Consider the following 21,354-nt stretch of genomic DNA (forward strand, 5'->3'; position numbering starts at 1 on the left):
TGCTTGAAATGGAGAAATCCATTGGATCCTCCATTAATCTTGTGGTTCATAAAATCAAAAACCGAAGTGGAAGAAGAAAGGATATACGGACAAGGTAAGGGTAATGTACATATTCATGTCACGAAATTTAATACTGAAATAACAAATACACTCTTATCTTGATGACGCTAGATTTCCTTGATGCGGTGATGATAACAAATGTTATCCTCCTGCCTAATCCTTGCTATATTTTACTATATCAACATGCAACTGTGAGCTTTTGCACACCCGTCTGGAGGCGTGTTTCTCCATGCCACCAAAGGACTGAACACGGCAGCTTCGCTTAGATATCTACACAACAACCGGATTGTATGAAGCCAGAAAACTGTTGTGAAATTTCGTCTATGGTGTTGCACTTTCCAGTTTGTTGATCAACCAAAAAGAACCCTGTTGGACCACCCTGATGAGCTGATCCAGACACAAATGTCCACTCTCCCAAGGGGGCCGAGCAAACACCAACTCGTATCGACGAATCACAGTCTGCCCAGCTGAAGAGCCTCTCTTTTCCAACTCCCACACAAGACCTTGGGCACTGGCTAGCCTTCCAAGCCTCCTCTACTCTGACCCATTGACCTGTCTCCAACTCCATTACCTCGGCGCTCCCCTCGAATTGTCCTTGATTGTCCGTTCTATATCCACTCACCACCCAGAATTCCGACCCAATCACCACCCCTTGACACTCGTCTTGCTCCTCGCTCATCGGTTTTAACTCCTACCACTCATCCATCCTTGCATCATATTCCCACGCTGTTCTTAAAGCGTTCTTGTGCTCATCGTGACCACCCGCTACGATAATGCGTCCATCCAACTCACCAGCTGCAAAGAAGGATCGAGTTTCCGGCATCTGCTTCCCTTGTCTTCACCTCTGTGTTGTGAACTCGTATGTGAACACGTCCCGCACCGCCTCGTAGTTCGTTGGGTCCCACCCACCCATCACTAAAATCTTTCCTTCACAACTCGTTATCTGACAAAACAAAGGAAGCCCATCAGGGTACTTAGGGACCGGGTCAACTCGACCCCAGGTTCCACTTACGGGTTCAAACGCGGTGATCCCATACCTTGGGGGACCAACTGGTTTGGATCCATCAGGATCGGAGTCGCACTTAAGTGACTGAATCAAGCAAGCTGCTTTTTGGGTATATCCGGTACGCTTTCTGTGATAGTAAAACTCTTTGCTTTGGAGAAGCTCTTGCCGTCGTCGACAAACCCGAACTGCGAGTCTGTGAGTTGAATAATGAAACCGAGTCAAGCACTCGTTTCCGATTTCCTCTGGTAAACCGGGAATCAGATCGGGTAATAACTCCGTACAGACCAATTTTTTTTCCTTACTGTTTCGAGTTTTCAATTATATAATGTGAAAGTGAGAAGTGCTATTTATAATTAGAAAAAAGAGGGGGAACTTTCGCTACTATTTGCAGTAAAATCAGGAAATTCTTTTTTGCCACCTAAGTGAACTTGTTTTAATTTTTTATCTTTTGCCGCTAAGTTGTTTCCAGTTTTTTTTTTTTTTTTGCCGCTAAGGTGTCTTTATCTGGCTGTAGGGTCGTCAATGGAATATGTCTATATTTTTAAGGGTTACACTGTATTTATACACACTATTATTGAATAATATAATAAAATGACATATTATTATCCAAAGAACAAAAAATGGGTGAACAAATGGATAGAGAAGAGGGGGAAAAGAAGTTGACTGAGATAGGGATATGGATAACCTTGTATCCAACTCATCAGTGGGTCCTCTTTATTCTCTTTTTTTGTTGTTGTTTACTTTTTGATATCCATTATCGCTTAATATATTATCATCATTTCCATTGCAATTTCTGAATTAATATTATATCTGTAGGGAGTATGAAGTAATGCTTTTATACTTGATCATTTTGATGGGCTAGGACGAAGGTTTAATTCTTTACGCAGAAGAGGTAAAGGTATAATGAAGATTTTTTACTATGACTTTAATTGTTTTTTTTTTTTTACTATTAAAGGTAAATTTGGAGACGAATCTAGGGGCTGGTAGGGGACCTGATCTCCCCTAAAATGAATTTTTTTTATTTAAGCTCTAAAAAATTATTTTGGCTTCGCCCTTAGGTGAATTAGTCTCTATATATTAGATCAAATAGTTAATTTGTCATTTTACTAAAAAAATTATATATTTTTACTATTAAAAAAAAGTCTTTGTACATCAACATGACATGTGTTGAAAAAACAGGTTTGGAAAACGCAGAAGAAAATAAATTTAGAGAAAATAGAGTTTTAAAATTTTCTCCAAAATAAGGTCTTAGTTGTGATATCTAAAGTAATAAACATTTAATCAAAATTGTACCTCTCCGATTTATCTAGGATGAGCTCTTCGACGCAGTAGTCTTTTCTGTTATCCTCAAATTCACGTCTGCCGAGTGTGGGCTCGCTTCAAATCAGAAAATTTTTCGCAAAAATTACCAGTGAGGTAATTTCGTAATTTCTCTAAACTTTTGGATCAAATTGTAAATTAAAAAAAATATTACTAAAAGTTTTTGAAATAATTTCTTTAGAAAATTTTCTCTACAACTTTCTTTGTGTGAAAAATAATGACTCAATATTCTCTTTGTATAGGGAGAGTTTAGAGAGTTCAACTATGATTAAACTTAATAACTTTAATATTAAATATTATTAAAATAATATAATATTTATCTACAAGATAAATATTTAATTTAATTTAATTTAATTTTAAACTATTAAAATATTATTATTTTTGGAATAGTTAATCTGAAATCAAAGTCTCTGGTAAAGTCCCAGTAGGAGTGTAACTCTTTCACTACTCAACCACCGAAGACCAATTGTCGTTAACCGCTGGAACATCGCCATCGCCGCCGATGACACTGCCATATCCGATGATATAGGTGCAACACCCTTACGACACCCCGAGCTGGTTCGGTCCGGGTAAGTGACAGCCTAACAGGTTTGGTCTAGTCACCGGTTGGACCGTTAGTTCGGTTTCACATACTGGGCCCAATTCGATCATTTTTTAGGTCTTGGTTTCAGTTTTGGGCTCCCGGACCCAATTTACAATCTCAAGTCCAATTTTCAAGTTCAATTACCCATTGGGTCAATTGTTTGACTTGAAAATTAATTTCCAAAAATATCACATTAATTTTAATTATTTTGATTAATTTAATTTTACTTGATCAAAATTAATTTTCTAAAAATCACTTGGATTTTTCAAATTAATTTTTCAAGAAAATTTTTTAATCAAAATTTCTAATTGAATAATTCTCATGACCACCTAATTTAATTTCACATCGAATAAATCGAATCAATTAAATTATTTCTAAAGTTGTAGAATTTTCTTTTGATTCAAATGCAGTTCGATCAAGCTTTTGTTGAATTAGCGGAGGGACTAGTTGGACATATACAATTAGGCTATAGTAATTGCAGTTATGTCCAGAAGCACCATTCTAATAATTCACAATTATTTAATCATGGAGTCAGTCCATAAGAAGTACTATGATTAAAAACTCCTTATTGTATACTCTTTGCGAAAGCAATTCATCCAACTGCTTTTTCCAATGACCTCGTCATGTGTGTGTTACCCTTATATGATATCATTGGTTCCTTTAAATTAAATCCGTTCACTCAATACAATTCTATTTTATCTCATTGTCACCATTGTGTCTTCTTAATGATTAATATGATAACTGTCAACAAATGACTATGATAAATTACTCGTTCGAGAACTAGCAACCTGTGGTCACGTTCCATATTTATCAATCCACACAATGCCAATGAGAGGATATCATTAACTCTTTGATTGTAATTGCCTCAACAGCAAATGCGGTACAATGTAGCTCAGACTCGATGACTGAGTCGGGTTATTTGGGTGTTACATTACTAATATATTCCTTTCAATTACTAAAGCAGTGCAAATGTATGAATACTAATCCATGAGCAATCAAAACATGTATTGTAACAACTTGTTTTTCAATAGTGTCGAAAACATTGGTTTAGGGACCACAATTCCGATGAGAGAGTTTGTAGATATATTTAAATAATATTTATGAGTTAAGATATTCTTTATCGAATTTAAATTTTGTTTATGTTTATATGATAATAAAACCAAAAATCAAGAACTAGAATCAAGATTCATACTGATATTAAATCTTCTACCATCTTAATAACATAAATATAAAATAAGTTAATCAAAACAATTATAATTAATCATAAATTAATTAATTAAAATTTAATCGATATGAAGCATTAAATAAAAGAAACTTCCTATAAAATTTTACATATTGTTGTCTAATATCTTGAAAATTATGGAGTATAAATTTGATCATTGATACAAAGAAACTATCATTTCTCAACAAGATTTTGTTGATAACATGTTATATAATAAAGAACAAAGAAAGTAAAATAACAAGAAAATAGGAGAACAAAAGAGAAGTATACATATTAATCATGTTGAGTATTTTTTATTTGTCCCCCTAAGATGGTGATATTTGTATATTTATATGATAGGAGTATTGTTCATAGATATGACATACTAGGTAGGTTTCATGCATACAGACACGTATCCTACTCTAGACCTAACACGTGTTTATACAGTCTCATGCACGTGTAACTTCGCAGGAGAGCAAACTCTATCTGCGAGCTCAGCTCACGAGCTCGGTCTACAAGCCCAATAGAATCCAACCCACACTAGAACGATAATTATCCTAATAAGTCAATAAGATATCTACATAGCTTCTCCAAAATTTGTAGTTTTTGACATAAAAAAAATATAAAAAATATAAAATTCTATTTGTAAGGAACATTAAAATTTTAAATTACATCAAACTTCATAATCAAGAGTTTAGAATAATAGAATAGTTATAACATAAATATAATATTTTGTTAGATACCTGAGAATTCTCTTAGATATTCTAAGAATAGCATTTTTGTTTTTTTTTTGACAAATTTGTAGTTTGATAGAGCAGTTATAACCTAATCAGTCAGCTTGTATTTGGTTAGCAAGTGTAATCTCATTGATGTATAACTTAGTGGATTTATAAGATAAGATGAACCACTGCTGTAGCAGTTGGCTTTTGTGTTTTATGCACCAAGAATCTGAATGAAAGCAGCACCATTTTGTTCTTTCAGAAATTTTTTCTGGTTTGTTTTTCGCTTTCATTCCAGCTCTCTATCTTTTCTATTTCTTCCACAACTTGCAACATATTTAATAATAAATCCAAGTCGACCTCCAAATTGAGTTTTATTTTATAAATCATGTAAGATAAGTTAATAGATAAAAACATTGAGCCGGCCCTGAAATTATAAACGAAGTCGACCACGACAAATCTATGGCGTCGAAAGCAAATATGGAATATTATAATTTAGGTTGGCAGAAATTATAAAGAAGGCATTTTATTTTACCTTTCAACATATACAGCTACAAACCGCTCTTCAGTTTCATCATCTCCCACATATTACAAACTGTAGCAGAAATGCAGGTTCATATAACTTCAAGCCAAATGGTTAAGCCTTCTTCCTACAAACTTCACCTCTTAAAGCCATTCAAGTTATCGCTTCTGGACCAACTGAGTCCAATCAATTATGTTCCACTCATCTTATTTTACGCCAAACCTCACGATTCCCTTATCGAGGGTTCGCAGGTCTCACAGCAGTTAAAACAATCACTGGAGAAAGCGTTGGATCAGTTTTACCCTCTGGCTGGCCGGACAAAGAACAACCTTTTTATCAGTGACTACGATGAGGGAGTTCCATATGTTGAAACCAGAGTGAATGGACGCTTAGCTGATTTCGTTGACCAAAATGAAGTGCTGGAGGCAATGAACCAGTTGCTTCCTTATCGACCCTTTTGCTATGTTTCAAACTTAACAGCGCCTCAACTGGCTATTCAAGTCAACGTCTTTGAATGCGGTGGGATTGCTGTAGCTGTTTGTTGTAGTCACAAGATCTTTGATGCGTCAACCATTTCTGTTTTCTTGAATAGTTGGGCATCTTTTAATCGTGGGTCTAATGGTGAAATACCAAATCCCAATTTATTACACGCATCGTCGAGATTTTTCCCTCCAGTCGAGTCCATGCCGCCAAACACCAGAATCGAAGGCCTCTTGTTTAACCAAGGCAGTCTTAAGACAAGGAGTTTCGTGTTCGATGCTAATGCAATCGCCGCTCTGGTTTCCAAAGCCAAAAGCAACAGCTTGGAACATCCTTCCCGAGTTGTATCTCTCAGTGCATTCCTATGGAAACATGCCATCCAGGCTGCTCGATCAGCTTCGAGAACTCTAAAGCCAGCTATTTTATCCCAAGCAGTGAATATTCGACGAAGACTGAAACCCCAATTACCAGATTATTCAATTGGTAATCTGTTTCTATTGCCAACTTCCACATATAACTCAGTTGAGAACGATATAAAGTTAACTGAGCTGGCTTATCTGGTCAGAGAAGGAGAGAAAAGTGTCACTAGTGATTTCCAGGACCTTCTCCAAGGTGAAGAAGGATTTAAAGTTATAACAAAGGAACTCGGTGAAATAGCAGAAACGGTGTCAAAAGGAAATGCAGAATTTTATACTTTAAGCAGTTGGTTGAATACTCTGGATGGAAAAGAAGATTTTGGGTTGGGAAAGCCGACCTTGTTTAGCATCCCAGGGGTCGATAGCCATAATCATGAGTTCAGCAATTGCTTTATTCTAAAGCAAGCTATGCAGCACAACGCCATTGAAGCATGGATTACTTTATCCGACAAAGACATGGGTTTTTTGGAACATGATCAGGAATTCCTCACATTTGCTTCTCCAATTAGACTCAAATTTGACAAGTTTGAAGACTTGGAATCTTGACCGTTTATATTCAAGTCTCATATTGGTACAATTTATGTCCAGAGAATATCTAGATTTATTTTTATTTAAATCTTATATTTATATTTGAAAGTATTTCCATCTAGAGTATGTCTAATTTAGGCTGTATAATGAATATTTATGTTCGAAGCGATTCTAATGAATAATATTGAATCACTCACTAATATTTATAAGGAACAATGATTTATTTAGCCCTCTAATTTTATAAAAAAATATTTTAGTTATTCATTTAATTTTTTATTATCTTTTTAGCTTTTAAACTTGCATTGTTTGTGTTGGAACATTTTCAAAATATATATAGTCTTTCAATAGTTACAAATGAAAAGTACAAGTGATCCAAAAATAATGTCACCGGTTATTAAGCAATAGTTGTCACTATTCATAGTGATCAATTATGCCTCCTGTCACCAAAAGTTATTCCACTTAATTAATAACAAAGGGTCATAATTATTCAAGTAGACACCTATTTAATAATTATGTTTATGGTTAAAGATATGACTATCCATTTGGGTAGTTATGTCCTTATGAAGGGACATGAGACCTATAAATAAAAGAGGGATTTCATTTGTAGGATATACCCAAAAACATAGAAACTCAATTTCTTTCTATTCTCCCACCATCTTTTATATTTCTAGATTATTTTATAAAGAATTACTGCAGAAATTCTTCATAGAAATTGATATCTTTGCTATGCTCTGCTTAATACTTAATTGACTATTTTCGTCAGTGCAAAACGTAGACAGTCATTGGACTTCATTGTATCCTTGAGGTTCATTTTCCAGTAACTCTTTTGCACACCATGATATAGGTGTGGAAAAATAGAACCTTAAAGAAAGTGACATTGGTACACGCATTAAATATTAAATAAATAATATTTACTAACTCGCTAGTCAGAATTTGGGGCCCTGAAATAACCATTTTCGACACCACTGAAAAACGGGTTGTTACATCAATCTTAGGTTGCATGCGGGGTAGTTCAGATATGAGTTTGAGATTTTTTGACCAATTTTCCTTTTAGTCCAATTTAGTCCAAGGGTCGCCTTTTTGCATGTTTTGTGTGTTTGTTTGAGGACAAGCAAAGACTTAAGTGTGAGGTAGTTTGATCTTTTGTAATTTAATATGTCAATTTAAGCTCCCTGTTACACTGTGTTTTTGTCATATTTTTATTTAGTTTTCATTCTTTGCTTTAGTAAATGAAAAATTGTGTTTTATGCTAATTTTGAGACCCAAAATGGCCAAATGTGCCATCGAGGACCTAATTGTTGGTTGAGTGTTCTAGGGAGTCATCAAAGGCCCGAACATGAGAGAAAATGTCACCTAGAAGAAGGGTATTGTGATATCAAAGCCTAGAATTTGTGATACCCCTGAAAGTGTTGAATTGAAGAGGGTCGAGACCTTTCATAATGATATCGCGATATCCAAGCATGGGTATCACGATGTCCAACTCCCAAGGAATCCCCCAAGTCAAGACTGACGAGGATATTGCGATACTAGGCCATGGGTATCGCGATATCCCTGACGAGGATAGACAAAAATGATCATAGAGGTAGTCCTTATCCAACATGTCCCCTAACCAAAATTAGACGTCCAGGGACATTTTGGTAAAAAAAATTTAGGTTGTAATAAGCTATTAAAAGCCACTTTGGGTTTAGAACAAGAGAGAGCTTTTTAGTTTAGGGTTTTTTCATCTTTTTAGCTTAGGAATAGAGTAGTTGTCTCTTTTTTTTTTTTATCTTTTTAGGGTTTTAGTTTATCACCTTTTTAGTTTCTTAGCTGTTAGTTAGTTTTTACCGTAGCTTGGTTTTATTTCCTCATTTTGTGCTTCAAACCTTTGTGTAATTTCTATTTACCTTATAGTTTTAACATAATTCAGTTTCATTTTAGTTTCTTTGTTAAAAATCTGATTTTAAATGTTCTTCTACATTTACTTTGCCGCCATTTTCATTATCTTTAAGCTTTTCAAGAAAACCCCTAGCTTTTCTCATCTTTCTTGCATTTACCATTTATGCATATTTTATGTTATTATTGTGTTCTTGTTTACTTAAGTAGGAGTATGGGTAGTTGAATCTAAAACGGTTGGTTGATGAAAATATCATCTAGCTAATTTTTGGTATAAGGACTAAATCGTAAAAAAAACTGCACTAACTTGAACAAACTTCAAAACTTAGGATTGATGATTCTAAGGGAACTTTTAGGTAAGTGAGATCGAGAGGAGATCTTATCAGGCACCAATTCAATAGTCCTGACTTAGTTGGTGAGGTCGAGAGATAAACCAGACTAATTTGTCTATGTTGGTAAAACTAAATTCGAGACGTAAAATTGAGCCTATTTAGGAGTAATAACAATTTAGATCCCTAATTTAAAAGTTAACCAACAACATGGAAATCAATCAACCGCTGTCTATTACCATACTAGTTAGTTCTACACTTTGCATTATTTACAATTTAGTCCTTTTCTATTGTAGGTAATTTATTTGTGTTAATCAACTTCATTTATGGTTAGTCGTAATATAGTGCTTAGTGAGTAGCTAGCTAGAGTCCTTCATTGCATGCTTGTCAAGTAGGAATCATTAAATCACTAACTCTCTTGGGTTCGATCCTTAAAATACTCTAGTGATGTGTGTCCACGTGACTAACTAAAAATACGACAAAGGCAAATGCACCTATTGGTAAATAGTATAGCTACAGTGAGTAAAGATATCGTATCCGCGAGGACTAAAAGTACTATTAATTACCGTTTTCCTATTATTTAGCTGACAAATTGGAGTGATTGGTTTAAACTAAAATTACTAAATTAATTTAACTAAAGAACTCAATAGAGAATAAATCAGGAAAATAATTGAATAATAACCAATGAGAGAAACAATACCCAGGAAAGAATCCAGCTAGACTTTATCTGTCATTATGAATCTAAATTAAACGATTTATTCACTTAGTATCTTGATTCGTAAAAATCTCTAAATTATGCTAATATCTCTTTCGAGAGTAAGAGCAACTAACTCTAGGTTGATTAATTGAAACTTCTATCTAATTAGAACCTCTATTGTCGCATTAACTCGATCTATGGATTCCCCTATTAGATTTGACTATAATCTGGTAGATTTATGTCGTCCTATTTCTAGGATTGCATGCAACTCCACTCAATTATGCTAGATCTACTCTTAAACATGGACTTTTCATTCTCTAATTTAAGCACATTAACCATGAATTAATATCCTAGAAATATTAAGACAAGAGATAAGCACACATAACTGAGAACAAAAATCAAGTATTTATCGCATAAAACAAAAATCAAATAGTAGAATTCATCATAGGGTTCATCTCCCCTAGGTATCTAGGGAATTAGTTCATAATTGTGAATAAAAACATCTCAAAGTCGGAATAACCACAAGAAATAAAGAAAATCATAAAAACTTCAAAAGAAATTAAAAGGAGGTCTTCAATCTTGATGAAAACCTGCTTCAGAGTTGGCTCCAATAGTGTTCTTCGAGTTGTTTTCTTCAATATTCTCTAATGACCCCTTATTCTCTTCTTCTATTTGATATTTATAGACTTTAGAATGCCCATAAAGCCTAAAAATTGTGTTTTTTCGCGTTTTTGGGATGCAAGTCATGAAATCAACACGGTCTAACACATGACAGTGTGTTTAGCTCATGTGGAAAGGCCCAGCCCTTATGGCTCCTAAAATCTGCTCTATTTGTCTGATTTTCGCTCGTTTGTCGCTCATTTTACTGCCAAATGCTCTCATAAGTATAGAAACATGAATTTAAAGGATTATGAGTATAAAATTCACCAATTTACATAAATAATCATCCAAAAATGTATTAAGAACGAGATTAAAATATGTTACTTTTATTACTTATCATCTAGCGTTCCATTGATACTACAAATATTATAATTGACCTGTCACACTTGTAGACACCATCCATTATTATTCTGATTCAATTGTTTTTATTTGTTTTGATTTCCCTCGTGGTCCATAAGGACAGCGAGGGAGCGATTAGGTATGAAATTCACGTCATTTTTTTGTAACTTGTATAGATTTGGGGTCATAGGAGTTTTATTTAGCTAGCCTATGTACTGATTTATGAAACTGTTAAAGGTTTAGGGAGTTTCCATTGTTGATTACGTGAAGAATTAGGCTTGAAATTGATAAAATTTAAGCTTAGCTTATAAAAAGGACTAGATTGTAAAGTTAATCTAGCTTGTTTGTTAACTTTGTTAGATTAGGGACCAAATTGAATAACTGTAAAACTTGTCATGAAATTATAATAGAAATAGGAAATATAGGGTCCCTAATGAAAATACATGAAATCGAATGTTAAACCGAAGCTAGAAATTGTAAGTTATACCTATCCTGAGTTCAAGGACTAAATTGAATAAAATGTAAAATATGAGGGAAATCAAAAAATATATTTATATGGGAAATGAAAAAGGGCTATTTGTCAAAGCTTTCTCGGGTTCTTGTCGAATTGCTTAATTCCCAGCTAGCTGAGGTGTTTTCGGTCCAAGAAGCTCTCTCATGGCTCAAATTAGAGGGCATGGTCAATGTGATCCTTGAAGGTGATTGTTTGGAGGTGTTCAATGCTATTCGATTGGCTCGACCAAGCATTTTAGAATTTGGTGCCCTTTTAAAGGACCGTTGTTTTTTGCAGATGCAATTTCAAAGTCTCATTCTTTGTTTTGTCAGATAGTTTGCCAACTAGATCGCTCACATTCTAGTGTGGCCAGGCTTGTTTCATGCGAATCCGTCTATTTTTTTCTATTATTCCAACATGTCTTTTAGATGTTTTACAGTCTGATGGTGCGCTTAATATTGGTGTGGAAAGACTTTAAGCTTGGGTGTATGGGATAAGCTTGATGGCTTGGGTTTAGTTTGGCCTTTCCTCGTTGATTTTGTGTGCCTTATATCGTCTTTTTAATGAGTTATTTGATTTAAAAAAAAACTTTCGTATTTTGCTCATTAATTTTGTTACATGAATCTTTTTACATATTAAATATGATTTTTCAATTAAATAGAGTTGTAATTAATTTGAAACATAAATATGAAAATTAATTATGGTGAATTTATATCATTTAAACTAATTATGGTGAATTTATATTATGTAAACTAATTATGGTAAATTATATCATGTAAATTAATTATGATAAATATATATTAACTAATTATGAGGAAAAATACATATTAAATACATTTCTTGAAAAGCATGTAGCTGTAATTAATTGTGATACAATATTAACTAATTATGGTGAATTATTTATGATGAATTTATATAATTTTGGAAACAATTGTGATACATGGAAAAAAATCCAAGTGACACAATTCCCTATTTTTTTAAGATTTAAAAAAAAAAAACACTTCTTTATATTTTAATGGACGAGTCGCCGGCCTTGCTTATAAGTAGAATAGATGGCCCGTTTGTCATTAGACATTTAAGCTTTCACTTTGTTCAGTTTCATAGCAATTGTTGCAGAAATGGAAGTTCAAATAACATCAAAGCAAATGGTTAAGCCCTCTTCTTCAAAGCTTCATCTTTTGAAGCCATTCCAGCTTTCCCTTATAGACCAAGTCAGTACAACAAATTATGTTCCATTCATCTTCTTTTACCTCAAACCTTGTGATTCCCATATCGACGGTTCCCAATTCTCAAATCAACCGAAACAATCACTGTCGAAAGCTTTGACTCAGTTTTACCCTCTCTCTGGTCGGACAAGGAACAACCTCTTTATCAGTCATTACGATGAAGGAGTTCCATTTGTTGAAGCCAGGGTGAAAGGCCGATTATCTGATTTCATTGAGGCAACTGGTGAAGTACTAGAGCTAGAGGCGCTGAACCAGTTGCTTCCTTGCCGACCCTTTTGTTTTTTCCAAGACTACTCAGCGCTACCCCAACTGGGAATTCAAGTAAACATCTTCGATTGCGGTGGGATTGCACTAGCTTTGTGCTGTTTACACAAGATCATCGATGCCACAACCATTTCTTGTTTCTTGAAAACATGGGCAGCTTTTAGTCTCGGCTCTAATGGTGAAATACCGGATCCTGATTTGTTAGAGGCAGGGTCAAGGTTTTTTCCTCCAATGGAGTCGATGCCCACAAGTATCAACTTTAAACGCCTGCCGTTCAACGAAGGCAGGCGTAAGTCAAGGAGTTTCGTGTTTGATGCCAATGCAATTGCCACCCTAATGTTCAAAGCCAAAAGCAAAAGCTTGGAACAGCCTTCCCGAGTTGCATCTCTGGGTGCATTCTTATGGAAACATGCCATCCAGGCTTCTAGATCAGTTTCAGGAAGTCGAAAGCCAGCTATTTTATGCCAGACGGTAAATATTCGACGAAAAATGAAACCACAACTACCAGATTATTCAATTGGGAATCTGTATTTGTTGCCAACTACCACATATAACTCAGTTGGCTTATCTAGTGAGTGAAGCAGTGAAAAGCGTGAATAAGTATTCCCAGGATCTTCTCCAAGGATTTAGAACTATAAAAGAGCAACAAACTGAGATAGCAGAAATGGTTTCAGAAGGAAATGCAGAGTTTTACACTTTAGTGAGTTGGTTGAATACACTGGACGGGAAACAAGATTTTGGGTGGGGAAAGTCGAGTTTGTTTAGCATCCCAGGGGTCGATAGCCATAACCCAGGGTTCAGCGATCGTTTTATTCTAAAACAGGCTAGGCAACACAACTCCATTGAAGCATGGGTTACTCTACCCGACAAAGTTATGGCTGTTTTGGAAAATGACCCCGACTTCCTAGCTTTTGCTTCTCCAAATCCATCCTTGGGCAAATTTAAAGCAAAAAAACAAAGGTTTTTTATTCAATTTGCTTTGTGTCTATGGTTTAAACTAGTTTCGGTTAATAACCAAAATCTTTGTGTTTTTTTTGGCAATTGCAGATTCAATGGCGAAACTCTGAGTGGAAAGATCTGAGTTGTTTTGGAGAAACTTCTGTTTTTATGATCTTTGCTTGCTATTGCATGCTTTTGAAGTTACTTCTGTTTGCTCTTGTCTCTGCTTAATTCGCTTCAATATAGGCTTCTTTATGTTTGATTGAGATAAACAATGGATTTATGTTGTTGTTTTTCTTTTAATTATGTTAGATTCACTCCTAATACTGCGATAAGTAGGATTATTAAAGTTTTAATTAAATAAAAACAGTTATTTAAGTTAAATTAAAATGATAAATAAGCATTTAAAACTTTTATTTATCTAATTAACTATTTATTTTAAAAATATAAAATATCTTTTTAACACATCCATAAATTAATTTTTTTTAAATTTAAACATAAATATTAATATATACTAATTATTGAAATAAATATATTAAAATTTTCACAATTTTTTATAAATAATTTTCTTACATATAATTGTTATTTTAAATAATTTTTAAACTTAAGACATAATATAAATTGTTTAGGATTTAGACTACCATAGATAATATTAAACAATCAATGCAGGGATGATACGAACCAGCCCGGGTTGATCGAGTCGTTTCACGTAGTTGCCCGATCGTCGACGAGGAGTGTCGTACCAAAGGAATGGTTTGTTTGTAATCGACTAAAATATGAAGTAAAGTGATGGATATAGGTTCACAAAAGGTTAAGTAGGATATGGATAGTTCGACAACAAGGAGATTGAGGAAGATGGTTAATTTGTTTGGCTCGGTTTAAGGATAAACTAATAAAGATAAACTATAGGATATTCGGTGGGGATGGATAAGTGAGCTTAAACACCAGAAACGATTCAACACCAAAGAGTGTTACCCCGATTTCTATTCGATTCAAGGTGAGTTTACGGAATTTGTAGAAGGGTTGAACGCTACACCAAAATAAAGGTGATAAGTTCGAAAGAGAACGATTGACGCCACTAGCGCACTAGATAAGTCAGATCGAAACTCGTACAAATTTAGAGAGGAGAAAACTCACTCTTTGAACAAAGTTCATTCACAAATGATCAAAGTCAAAAGTCCCTTACAAAATGAAATAGCAAACTATTTATAGACTAAGTACTAGCTAGCCGAATGGTCATCTTCATGGCTAAGCAAATTAAACTAGAATGAACTAGAAAATTCCAGAATTAAAGAATTAAGTTGCTGTAGCTAAATTCAGCTGAATGGAGTCCAAGGGGCAGCTTCTAGATTAAGCAAATGTACTTGAAAACTTGAATGATGCATGGCAGCAGCTAGATGCGTCCAATGAGTTTAAATGAGCTCAATCAATGTGCAATTGTTGCTGAAAAATTACCAGCAATATAGTAGGTCTTGAACAGCCATTTGGAGTGTGAATGGTCGGTTTTGAAAAGTCTTCATAGTGTGAACATTGCAGAACCGAATGGACATGGTGTGAACAGTAAGTGTGAAAAGAATGGTGCTGCTTTGGGAAGAGGATCGACCAAACTTTAATTCATTCTTGGGAAGCCGAATAAACAGCAGCCACATTGATGGCATTTTAGGTGCACGAACAGCCCTTGTGATGTGTTCATGGGAAAAATCGGCTGGACTCCTTTAATGTATGTGATCTCCACGAAAAAGATGTTTGGAGAAAGGCAATCAACAGTCTTTTCCTTAATTGCATGTCAAAGTGCATGCTTCTCCATTAATTACCGACCATTAAATAAGCACATGGAAAAAAAAAAACCAGCAGCTCCTGCACATTAAATTGTTCTTTAAATTCGACTGGACTAGAATTCAACAACAAGACACATTAATATTCTGCAGCAGCCTACTCTTTAATGCATTCCATGCATGCTTTCTTCAGCATCTCATTAAATGGACGTCCCTTGCATGCGGAACAACCCCTTTAATACCTGTCTTTGCTGCACATTAAATCCAGCCAGCATGCCTCCTTTAATGCCGTCCAAGGGAGTGTACCTACAGACAAAAATTAAATTCGGTCATTGCATAATAATGTCTGCTCATTAAAATCAGCATCTAAGACAAATTAAATCATGTATATTAATTCGGCTAGAACATATTAAATTTATGTAATAGCTTAAGACACATTAAACATTTGCAATAATTTAAACATATTAATACTTAAATTAAGATGTCCAGATTTTAGACATATTAAAGTAACTTAATTTATTTGAGTTGTCATTTAACTAATTAACTAACTTCATAAATTTATTCCAGCAATTTTTAGAAACGCATAAAATAAAAGATGGAAACGAGCTCATTGAGCTGGAAACAAGTTGAATTGAGCTCAACAAGTTGGAAGCATATTAGTTCAGCTCGCAAGGAATTGCAAGCAACGCGAGGGGTACGAATCCAAGAACGAGCTCAGGGCGTGGTCGTATCAAGGGATTAATCATTTAATGTAGGATTTAAAAATTCATGGATTGTGATAATATAGGCCCTATAGATTGATATGTTAAAATGTTAAATTCATCTCAACATTTTCAATATTGAAAAGTAGCATGGTGTCGTATTAGAATAAGCTCCTTTTTCTTAACATCGAAATTAAAAAATTGCAATGTTGTGTGATTTAAATATAATGGTGAGAAGGAGAATTGAAAAAAATAAAAATAAATGAATGACCTATTCATTTGATTAATGTTTTTCGTGAATCTTGCTCTTCTTCATCCATTTCACTTGAACCAAAAAGATATATATATATATTTATATAGGAAAGACTTTTACACCCTTTTCAATTTAGCCTTTGTTAACATAAAATTTCAATATACAATATATCAACGCTGTGCACTTATCGCTATTCACGTAAACACTACACTTCAATTATTTTCCACTAAATATATATTCAAGTATAAATTAGATATGTAAAATTAATATATAAAATTTAACATAATTTACACTTAAAATCTTATTTGGTAAGGAAGATGTTAGAGTATGCCCAAATACTAATCATACGATGATTGTAATCACATACTCGTATTATCTTGTTTGTTAATATAATGCATTACTATTGTTATTTCAGTTTGTTTTTCTGCTTGTGTAAATAAACTGATTAATAATAAAGTCTTGAGAATAATAGGATTGTTCTTAAAAGGTCATTAGTCAAGTACTATTTTGGGCTTGGACAATAATAATGCATTAAGACTAATGTGTAGTTGATTGACATAGTGATGTCAAAATCAATACATGGGTATGTGTTAAAGAGCAGCATACTGGACTAGCCTACTATGAGTATGTTTCTTGGATTATTATGTAATAGTCACAACATTACTCCTAGTGATAACTATGTATACGATCCTCAGACTTGAGATCATCATTGTCACAACATCGTGAGTCGCATATTTTGATACAGTCAAATGTCTACCGTAATAGGTTGTACTACAAAGATTGATGTTGGGTATGCCACAATCTATATAGTGGGATATGATTGATCAAGATAGGATTTGTCCCTCATACATAATGAGAGCAATATCTTAGGCCATTTGATGGAGTGAGACTAGAAATGCATGGCCATGCTCAAATAAGTTGATATAAGATATCACACTTATTTTTTTATTGTAGTCTACTCAGAATATTAAGAAATATGATATTGGACTATACAATTGTGACTATACCATGACTTGTGTCCAATCTATTTTTAAAGGATAAAAAATATAAGATATGAAAAATTATCACAGAAAGGTTATGATGAATCATGACTTCTTGTAACTTGGGTAGCAATGATGTATTGCTAGATGTCACTCATTGCTTGTGACATTAGAAATGTTCTAGTATTACTACCAACATTACAAGAGCCTACAGGGTCACACCTTATGGTTGAAGTGAACAGAATCCAAATACAGATGGTATTGTGTTTAACGATCACATGAATTAAATTAATTTGACAATTAAATATTGAACGCATTATATGTACAAACTTGTTGTACACAAATAGAGAATATAGTTAAAATTAATATATAAATTTAATTCATATAATATATTAATCGAGTATAGTTTACGAAATTATTAATATAAATAGTTATAATAATTTCGGTCAAAGATAAAAGACATTGAAGTTGATATTCTTTTGGAAAGAATATAATCTTTTGGAAAGATAAAAGACATGGAAGTTGATAAAAGAATATATTCTTTTGGAAATTGTAAAATTTCCTAATTTGTACAAGGTATCAATATTTTTATTTTCAGTGTTGATATCATTTTTAAAAATCGATACCAATTTGACATTCTACCAAATTGGAGATTTTGGTTCAAAGCATTTTTATCGATACCTTTTTTGGAGGTATCGATATTTTAGTAAATTTATCGATACTTAGTAAAATACCAATACCAAATTTACATTCTGTAATTTCTAAAACTGCTCATTTGGTTCGGTATCAATACCTTGATCTATTTTTACCGATACCTTTGTAAAAATGGTCAAAAATCACAAGTTTATAAGAGTCTTTCATGTCCAAACCTAAAACCAAAATTATAGATTCATGTAGATCAACAATTTTCATGTATAAAACTCATTCATCCTAAGTCTAACCAATATGCCATATAAGGCACCTCAAATCAAACAATTACAAGTTACCAAATATTTTTATTTAAACACCATACAACATCCAAGTGCATAAGCTATACAAACAACTTATATTATCATGAAAACCTATACAAAGTGAACCAAATCATCCGAAACCATTACATAACACCTTGACACAAAGCATAACATCATCAACACATACCATGTATACCATTCATATTCATCAATCATCAATCATCAAGTCATTTTATCTTATCACGTACCAAACCAACCTAACAAACATGATCAAAATCATTCATATATGTATATCCATAATTATGTACCAAGGAGAATCAACCATAAATACATAACCAAAATTATATCACAACTTGACTAAAAACATAAGAAGTTTAAATCACCTACTGCATGTCACTTTTAAACTAAATCAAAATGATCAAAAGTTCTACCAAATTCTTGAACGGATAGTGTGAGTTCCAACTTGAATTTCATTCAATCGAAACTTTCAATCATCTACAAAGAAATCAAACATAACTTTTACATCCTGAAAATTGGGTTAGTAGAATTTGGTATTTGGTCGTGAGCTCAAGAGAAAAATTGGGTTTAATATCATAGAAATTAAAATAGGATAAAACAATTAATTAAATAATAATGGTAATAATAAAATATTAAAATAATTATTGGGTCTAAAATTAGGTGGTGAAAATTAGGATTAGGTGGTCGGTTATTAAATAACTTAAAATGGATTTTGAAAATAAAATTGGGTTTGAAAATAATTGAAAAATTGTGTTTTAATTAAACTAAGGATTGGTTTGAAAAATAAGTGGAAACAGAGAATCCTTAAAAGGCAATTTTCCCTTAATTAAAAAAACTATTCATCTTCCTTGCTTCTTTAAGAACCTGACGTCTCTTCCCTCCCATTTAGCTTCACATTCAAAAAAATTTCAAGTTCAAATATGATATTTTCTCTCAAAATTAACTCATCTTTAGTGATTTTCGAGCTGTCTAAACACCTCAACACCTTCTAGTTTTAAAGAAAAATCATTAAATCCTCAGCAATTTCTTTGTTACTCTTCTCACGTTCAACTTCGAATTAGCTCCACAACTCGTTGTTTTCTTCAAATTGAGGTAATGTCTTGACTTATTATGATTAGATTAAGGTTTTTTCTTTTCTAATTAGAAATTTAATCGAGTGTGTTGAGAGTTTTTTAAGATTTAAAACTTTTTAATCAAATTTTAGTTCAATAATGGTGAAATCTGAAATAATGAGTAAACCTACTATTTTTTTTATTTCTTATATATTTTTAACTAAATAGAAGCTATTTGAACTCAATTTGATAGGTCAGTATCCAATTTTAATGAATTTCGAGTTTTCCCCCTTTTGTGTGTTCACATAAGCTAGTTTTTTTGAAAAAATTAGAACAGTGTAATTGGATAAAATTTGTAATGACCCAAAAGCCAGTGGTGTCGAAACGTGTGGTTTCAGAACTCCGATTTTGTAAACCAAGCCTATAAATATTTTTATTAAATATTTACGGAGTTATATTAGAAGTGAATTGACTTTTGGTTAGGTAATTTTTGTTGAATTACTGCTCGAATTAAATATAGGGACTAAATCGCATAAGTGGTAAATGTACAATTTGCTAAGAAATTCTAATTATAATCAATAACAAGGAACTTGTAAGGAAATTAAACCAATGTTATAATGGTAGTGGACAACAATAAGGGTTATATATAGTTGAAATGTTATAAACTAAAATGACTAATAAATAAAATAAAACAAAAATTAAATTAAAATGAAAAGATGATATTTTGGTGGAATGAAAGAGAAAAAAAATCATTCTTTTTACATCTATTCAATTTTGAAACAAGAAAGAAAGGGGAGAAGAAGAAACGCACAGCTAGGGTTCTTTAAATTTCAAGCTCAAATTGCTAACATCGACCCGGATTCTTTGAAAAAGAAAGGAAAAGACAAAGTCGTTGACGAATAGCTCAGAGTTTACGGTTTCTATTTCTATATTTCGAATTGCTCGTAAATTGTTGCATTTGAATTGTGTTTGTATGGTAAGAAAATAATGTGAGTCTGTTTAGGAAATTGAGATGTATTTGAATTGGTAAATATTATTGATGTTCTTGAGGATTAATTTAAGCATATGTGAAAGATGGGTGTATTTATGTAAATGTGGAATTTAATGTATAATGAAATATTTTATGTTATTATATGATTGCATAAATGAGTTAATGAGGTAATTGATGTGAATTGGTACATGGATTGAGAATGAATAAGCAATGGAAACCTTATAAGCAGTTCGGGCAGAGTTGAATATAGTTGGCATGCCATAAGATAGGAAGAGTTTAGAGATTTATTCGACTATGAGTCGAGGCACTGGATGCCAATTTGCTTCGATTTAATCGATGAGACATTAGGTGTCAATCTATTTGATAGCGTTGGGCACAAATAAAATTAGAAGCAAATTAATATAGAAAATTTAACATAATTTACACTTAAAATCTTATTTGGTAAGGAAGATGTTAGAGTATGCCCAAATATCAATCATGAGATGATTGCAATCATATACTCGTTTTACCTTGTTTGTTAATATAAGGCATTACTATTGTTATTTCAGTTTCTTTTTTTATATGTGTAAATAAACTGATTAATAATAAAGTCTCGAGAATAATATGATTATTCTTAAAGGGTCCTTAGTCAAGTATTATTGTGGGCTTGGACAATAATAATGCATTAAGACTAATATGTAGTTGATTGATGATATGTAGTTGATTGATGACAAAGTGTTGTCATTGACATAGGGATGTCAAAATCAATACATAGGTATGTGTTAGAGAACAACAAACTGGACTAATCTGCTATGAGTATGTATACTTCTTGGATTATTATGTAATAGTCACAACATTACTCATAGTGATAACCATATATACAATCTTCAAACTTGAGATCATCATTGTCCAGACATTGTGAGTTGTATATTTTGATATAGTCAAACATCTATCGTAATAGGTTGTACTACAAATACTGATGTTGGGTATGCTACAA

General features: G+C 33.0%; 3 protein-coding genes and 1 pseudogene across 3 annotated transcripts; 2 read left to right on the plus strand and 2 right to left on the minus strand.

The window, feature by feature from the left end:
• Positions 1–84: 84 nt before the first annotated feature.
• On the minus strand, positions 85–1,453 carry LOC105767217 (F-box/kelch-repeat protein At1g15670-like). The gene is made up of 2 exons (XM_052629489.1): positions 1,098–1,453; positions 85–1,003 (listed from the first exon to the last, which is right to left on the minus strand). Exon 2 carries the CDS (start codon positions 737–739, stop codon positions 323–325), a length of 417 nt encoding a protein of 138 aa, XP_052485449.1. The 5' UTR covers positions 740–1,003; positions 1,098–1,453; the 3' UTR covers positions 85–322.
• LOC128040460 (F-box/kelch-repeat protein At1g80440-like) lies at positions 899–2,901 on the minus strand. The gene is made up of 2 exons (XM_052629211.1): positions 2,850–2,901; positions 899–1,308 (listed from the first exon to the last, which is right to left on the minus strand). Exons 1-2 carry the CDS (start codon positions 2,899–2,901, stop codon positions 899–901), a joined length of 462 nt encoding a protein of 153 aa, XP_052485171.1.
• A 2,545-nt stretch (positions 2,902–5,446) lies between these two features.
• Positions 5,447–6,957, plus strand: LOC105766566 (stemmadenine O-acetyltransferase). Its single transcript, XM_012586061.2, has one exon. It carries the CDS (start codon positions 5,496–5,498, stop codon positions 6,852–6,854), a length of 1,359 nt encoding a protein of 452 aa, XP_012441515.1. The 5' UTR covers positions 5,447–5,495; the 3' UTR covers positions 6,855–6,957.
• Positions 6,958–12,308: 5,351 nt separating this feature from the next.
• LOC105766565 (vinorine synthase-like) lies at positions 12,309–13,961 on the plus strand (annotated as a pseudogene).
• Positions 13,962–21,354: the final 7,393 nt, after the last annotated feature.

The sequence above is a fragment of the Gossypium raimondii genome, chromosome 4 (assembly GCF_025698545.1).
Source record: "Gossypium raimondii isolate GPD5lz chromosome 4, ASM2569854v1, whole genome shotgun sequence".
NCBI classification, from domain to species: Eukaryota; Viridiplantae; Streptophyta; class Magnoliopsida; order Malvales; family Malvaceae; genus Gossypium; species Gossypium raimondii.

Excerpts from the sequence above, each read along its gene's own strand:
- LOC105767217 (XM_052629489.1), bottom strand. The coding sequence starts at position 739 with ATGAGCGAGGAGCAAGACGAGTGTCAAGGGGTGGTGATTGGGTCGGAA.
- LOC128040460 (XM_052629211.1), bottom strand. The coding sequence starts at position 2,901 with ATGGCAGTGTCATCGGCGGCGATGGCGATGTTCCAGCGGTTAACGACA. Across the intron at positions 1,309-2,849 it reads CCAGCGGTTAACGACAATTG|AGGAAATCGGAAACGAGTGC; the intron begins GTCTTCGGTGGT and ends CCGGTTTACCAG.
- LOC105766566 (XM_012586061.2), top strand. The coding sequence starts at position 5,496 with ATGCAGGTTCATATAACTTCAAGCCAAATGGTTAAGCCTTCTTCCTAC.